We start from the raw sequence: 6509 nt of genomic DNA, 5'->3' as shown, positions 1-6509 counted from the left end.
TACAAATCATTTTACAATCACTAATTGCGATCATTCCATTTCATTAAAATGAATTTCAATTTTATAAAATTATCATTCATTTCACATAGAGTTGTAAAAGAGCTATAAATTGATCATTGAAAAATGATTAATTTACAACTCTTTTATAATTATTTTACAACACTATCCCAAATAAATGGTAGTTATGTTAAATTGAAATTAACTTTTTAATGGAGTGGTACGAGTATATTGACTAATTATAAATTAAGTTATAAAAGAATTGTAGCAGTACAAATACATTTGAATTAATCCACCCGCCAATATACCCGGGAATCATAAAAGAGTTGTGGCTATTTGAATTATTTTGAAGACCTTTAGACCACATACTATTTATATGACATAATTTAATTTATAAGATTCGAATTTTAAAATCCATCTTTTAAATAAAATTTAGATGGTGTAGTGTACAAAGACATTAAAATAAAATTATTTCGAAAAAAATCCTAATCCTTTCAGTCCCAGATTTTCTGCATTGCAAGCAAGTCCAAAGCTTTCGATCTGTTTATTTTGGATGGAATATTCAATTTTCTTGAACCAAAAGATTCTAATTTTACAGGCTTTAATGCAGAAAGAGAAAACAAAGCTGCAGGCAGGAAACGAAGATTATAATAGTAGAGATTTATGATAAATGCACATCTTAATTGAAATTCGAAGCTTGCTGAACATCCTTCTAAACTTCCCTTCATACGTTTTTGTTCTATAACTTTATTGTTCTATAACTTCATACGTACTTTCCAGATTGTTGGGAGGCCTGAATTAAGGAATATTAATTCAAAGCCAAGGAGTATTATAAAGGGGAGTTACAACAGATTTAACTTGAAGATACTTGTGAAGGGCTTCCAATCCATAGTCTTTTCCAAAACCACTCATCTTATACCCTCCAAAAGGGATGTCATTGTCGAAAGCAAAATAGCAATTTATCCAAATGGTGCCTGCACGGATTGATCTTGAGACAGTGTTAGCTACGTTCAAGTCCTTTGTCACAATGCCAGCTGCTAGCCCATATCTTGTGTTGTTGGCCTTCTTAATCGCCTCCTCGAATATTGTTCTGTAATTATTCAGCACATAAGCAAAAACAAAGATCAATGCTTTTAAGTCTTAACGTATACACAACAATTAAAAGTTGCTAAAACCCGAGGGAAGAACTTTGCTAATCCAATTGAATTCAAAAACAACTCACAAAAGCACCGTTTTGAACATTAGAACGAAAGCATTTTACTGGCTAATGTTTGTTTAGTGGAAGATACTCACTTGAACTTGGCAAGCGCCATAACAGGTCCAAATATTTCATCCTTTGCTACAACATTTCTTCCTATTTAATCACCAGCAAGTTCATGTCCATACATAAAAGTGATAGATGAAGGAAAATGAGTAAAAATAATTCCTCTAAAAGGAAAGTTCCCAGGCCAAGCTGCATGTTTTATAAAGATAAACCCATATATACCTTGACTTCAGAGAAAATTGTAGGTTCTATGAAATAACCCTTTTCACCCAAGGGCTTGCCCCCGGTTAGCAGTGTTGCTCCTTCTCTCTTGCCATGCTCTATGTAGGAAAGAACTTTTTCATATTGCTTCTTATCTACCTGCAATTAAGAAAAAAAAATAGTGATTTTACATAGGAAGAGGTAAAATAAATATGCTTTATTTTTGCTCTTAAAATATAAATCAAATAATTAAATTTATCTCTATTATCAATTTAAATGTTTTAGACAAATGATGACTGAACCAAAAGTAACTTGTACCCTAGGAAGGAAAACAAAACTAGGGATGAAAGCGTAGCCCTAGCTCTTTGTACCTGAGGTCCTTGTTGAACTTTAGGATCAAAAGGGTCCCCAACCACCCAAGCTTTTGTTAAAAGTTGAATAAAATTTTATTATAATAAAATTTTTAATATAATTTTTGTTTTAAGATTTAAAAAAGTAGAATTGTTGATTATATTTTTTGTTAAAATGAGATGAGATAGTTTGGTTTTGTATAACAAAATCAGCTAGTCTCAACAACCCCAACTAGCCCAACCAGACTCGGCTTGAACCGCATACTTTGATTGCACAAAAGCAAAAGTCCAAACCAGCCTGACCTTATGAATTTGGGTCGGGTCGGGTCGGGTTTCTTTTCACGCCTAGTTAAAGGAATTTGTAGTTGAGCTACTTTCACTATTATAAAAGTGAGAGACCTTTCAAATTCGTAAAAGACAGTACAAAATTGCTAGAACACCACCCAACACAGCATAGCCATCCTCGTCACCCAACAAAGCATATCAGAATAATATACGTACTTGGGTCTTGGTTTTGAAGATATCCAATAACATCTATTGTTAATGTTGAAAAAATCGCACATGTTGAAAGTAGAGAAAGAGTCATTCTTAGCCCACTGGGTTGACTAGTCCGCGATCAGTGCTGCTTGGCGCTCCCGGCAGTGTTCCGGTGCGACTGTACAGTGACAGTGCATACGTCCATGAAAGATAAGTGTAGGAAAAATAAATAGAGAAAAACACAAAGATTTACATAGTTTGGTACTACGCCTACGTCCACAGGGGTTTGGGGATGTGAGTTTCCACTATAAAATATTTGTTTACAATCACTCATGGTCCCTCACATCTCACTATATAAAGAAAGCTAGATATCCTTTTGTTGGAGAAGAAAATACCATTGTTGCACTCCTTTCACAGGAGGAAGAAGATGAAGTCGAACCCTTGAAGAAGAAGATCCCTCTATTTATCTTACTGCACCTTTCCCCCATACCTCCTGACCCCCTTACAGCCCCTCCCCTACCTCTTGACCCCCTGGCAACCCCCTCCCCTACCTCCTGACCCCCTGACCCCTGACAACCCTTCTCCTACCTCTTGATCCCCTGGCAGTTGCACGCTCCCATGTCTCCCATGACACTTGCACGTTCCCACCTCCCGACACTTGCATGTTTTCCCACTTTGTTCCTAGTGTTGGCCTGGTGGGTTAGGCTCAAGTATGGGTTGTGGCGTTTTATCCCCTACCCCTCCAACACTGCAATAAATAAATAGAAGATCAAATTCATATTATCTTTTAAGAACAACTCACTAGAAATGAATTTATAATTTATAATTTTTGAGCTTATATATACACAAGGGATTGATTCAGAATTTTTTATTCTTTTCTCTCCTTTGCTTTCTCCTTTGATCCTATAGTTAGTTCCTACAAATGCAAATGAAAAACAACTAAAACAGCCAAAAACTCAATGAAATGAATGAAGCATAAAACGTTGCAAAAAAAAAAAAAAAAATTGTGGGACAAGGAGCATATAAAGCAAAAAAATTGTGATATTTCTAAGTTTTTTGCTAGATCATCTCTTTATTGGTATGAAAAGCTGACAATAATTTTGTTTTAAAAAGCATTTAGTTCATAAACTTCATAGAAAAAGCTAATTAGTATTTAACTTGAAAGTGGTTTAGTTTCTTTAACAAATGAGTTAAATGAAAATCATACCATCATGCAAACCATAAACTTCAAAAGCTCAAAGCCTTGAGTCATTCCTCATCCACATGAGTAAAACTTGATTTTGGATCAAACTCCACGAAAAGGAACACTTGATGATTATTAAATAATAAAAAAATAAACATTATGAAATTTTTTAGTAAATATGTAAGTAAGAAATAAGTCCATTATCCCATTATGCGTCAAAGCTTTTAATATTATCTAAAGAGGCGCGAAGATCAATGGGTATTGGATCTCTCAACCAATTTTGCGTACAAATAAGTGTCTCAACTGGTCTTAGAGATATTGAACTACCGAATGGGTCAAACACACAACCCCTGCACTGAAAGCTGATTTCATTCTTCACTTTTATTTTTGTGATTTAACATAGTTGAACATAAATAGGGTACCGAATAAATCTTGATTTGAATGTGTTGCCTTTGCTTTGACTCTTTCTTTTTAGTTATCCGGGAGACGATCCAAAATAAACAAGTATGGAAACTATAATTGTAAACCACAATTGAATCTATGGAAACATTGGTTTATACATTCCTCTTAGAAATAGTGGAAACATGAATGGCCATCAAATCTTGTGAAACTCTCGTCAAATAGGATACTTGTCTCCATTGATCTTCCACCAATCTCAAATATTAAAATTTGGAGCTCGTGCCTCACAATCATGTTCAGAGTATTGATCCATTTTTTATTTGCTCATCAAATTAGATTCAATTATTTCTTATTCATGCTCAACCTAAAAATTCTGCTAGGGATCAAAATTAATCACACTAGGATCAATTGAGAAATGAGGTTCAGAATAGGGAACAACTCCATTTGAACACCACTACATAACACTAAACTCCCTGTACATGTCAATTATCAATTGTTTTACTTTTTCAAACATTTCTTCTACTAAATCACCACTATATATTTTTTTGAAAAAAAAAAAGAAGACAAAAGACTAAAATTGCATCTTGAATAAAAAAAAAATCAATAAATATCATCAAACTAGTCTTTTTAATTTATTCCCAATATTTGTTATACTTTCTTGTTATATTCATCGCCATACATCTTAACAGTACTAGATCATCACTTTGAATCATTATTTATAAATGTGATTAGATACCACAAAACTCTTGGAAATAAGCCTTATATGTGCTATACAAAGGGTTAGAAAATCTCATAGTAGTATCATAAAAATCTTTTAAGTTTTACCAATACTCTAACTCCCTCCCAATCACTAGAGCCTGGAGGGCTCAAGTTCACATTTTGACAAGAAATATTTCTACTACTTCTAACAAGAGATAAGTAGAATTCCATCTTGTGGGAACATCTAGGCATACCAATTTTTAACAACCGATTTTCTCATTCTCTAGATAGAAGCTTCTCGCTCTTGACTTCGAACCACAGCATGGAGGTAAGTGATGCTCGGTACCAAACTCAAAAATATTGTTGTTGGGATTGAAAAGTTTTGCATGTTGTTGATCACTCTTTTACACACCTTTGGGATGTTGAGAATCAGATGATTGTACTAGTTATTGCTCATAATTCCACTCTTGAGTCTCTGTTACGTGGGTTATGAGATTATTGTTATTGGTCTTTGTTTTGGCTCTATACCTCTGTTGCATAAATTGTGAATTTGTTGTTGATAGTTTCTAGCTTTAGTCCTGTGCCTCTATGTTTTGAAATTTTGGTTCAAAATCCTACCTAGTTTCTATGGTTTCTCAGGTCCTTGAGGTTGTTTTGGCTCTTGGTTAAGACATGGAAGTGTGGACTTTTAGCTTTGCAAATGGGCTAGTTGCCTATTGAGAGTTGTAACTAGTTAAGGAAATGTTGGTGGCGGGTTGTGGTCCATGGGATGATGTTTAAGGAAGTGTGAAGTTGAGTTTTGGTTGTTTGATCTTGTGTTGATTAGAACTATGATTGTATAGTTGTTATTAGATGTAAATGGTGCTGTAAATTCATGTTTTATTTCCTATTGTTGTCGAGTTATGCTTATTGGGACTTTTTCCTTATTCACATAGTTTTTCAGTCCTTAAATTGTTGCTAGAATGTTCCACATTCGCATTGACTTACAGCTTGTGAATGCTTGTTGGAAATTTCCCACGTTGCATTGTTTTTCCATCATATAATTGTTGTTGGATTTCTTATTATTGGAATTTTTCTAACATGAAATCATTTGCTGAATTTCTTGTCATAAATATTTTTGAGTTCTTAATTTAAATTGAGTTATTTTTATTTTCAAGTAGTGTGTGTAAATATTTCAAATAAATGAGTTTTACGTGGGCGTGTTAGTATCACAATTCCTACTCGAGATGAGACATTATATCAATGGAGCTTTTTGGTGACATTTGCTAGATTATCACTGGGCGACAACGGGCTCGAGTGAGATGGTTACGCCCTCGGGTCAAAGTCATGGCCTCTCTAATGGTGAATGGTAGAGGACGTTGTGGTCAAGGATGGGGGATGAAGCCAAGCGTCACTCAGAATGAAGTCACACGCACGATCATTAACTGTGTTGTGACGAAGAGAGCCAGAGTGTGTGGATGGTCCATTTAGGGGAGACCATGGTGCACACATTAATAAATTGGATATTTAAAAAAAATATTTTTGGGTATGTTTTCAACTTGTGTGGAAACTGTGTCATGTGGTTGAGTTCTGTTACGTGATAAATTGTTGTGAGAGTTGATTATTGTTCAGATATGCCTAATTTGGTGAAGTGCATTATAATGTCAAGTATAATCTTTCCCTACATCAGCTACTTGCATATTTTCTTTTCCATTGGTATACATCTTTGAGTGTCGAGCTAAGTTTAGCTTTCTGAGATTTTTCGAATATATCTCACCCTAGTAGTCCCATTACAGTCCCACACTTTGAAACTATAGATTTTGATTCAAATGCAGATTTCGGTAGTAGTTATGGATATAAAAATCCAACACAGTTAGAAGATTGGGGATCTGAGCTGCTTTTTTCGCTTTGTCATGTTACTGTGTTTAAATTTCTTGAACAAATGGATGTCTGTAAAATT

General features: G+C 34.5%; 1 protein-coding gene across 1 annotated transcript; it reads right to left on the bottom strand.

Moving 5' to 3' along the window:
• Positions 1–789: 789 nt before the first annotated feature.
• LOC109004645 (aldehyde dehydrogenase family 2 member C4-like) lies at positions 790–1893 on the bottom strand (the record flags this gene model as incomplete). The annotated part of the gene is made up of 4 exons (XM_018983276.2): positions 790–1087; positions 1291–1336; positions 1474–1621; positions 1834–1893. Coding segments are annotated over 4 exons (531 nt in total), but the record flags the coding sequence as incomplete, so codon positions are not given.
• Between the last annotated feature and the right edge of the window lie 4616 nt (positions 1894–6509).

The sequence above is a fragment of the Juglans regia genome, chromosome 10 (assembly GCF_001411555.2).
Source record: "Juglans regia cultivar Chandler chromosome 10, Walnut 2.0, whole genome shotgun sequence".
Taxonomy (NCBI): domain Eukaryota; kingdom Viridiplantae; phylum Streptophyta; class Magnoliopsida; order Fagales; family Juglandaceae; genus Juglans; species Juglans regia.
This window is presented reverse-complemented; position numbering and strand designations above follow the sequence as displayed.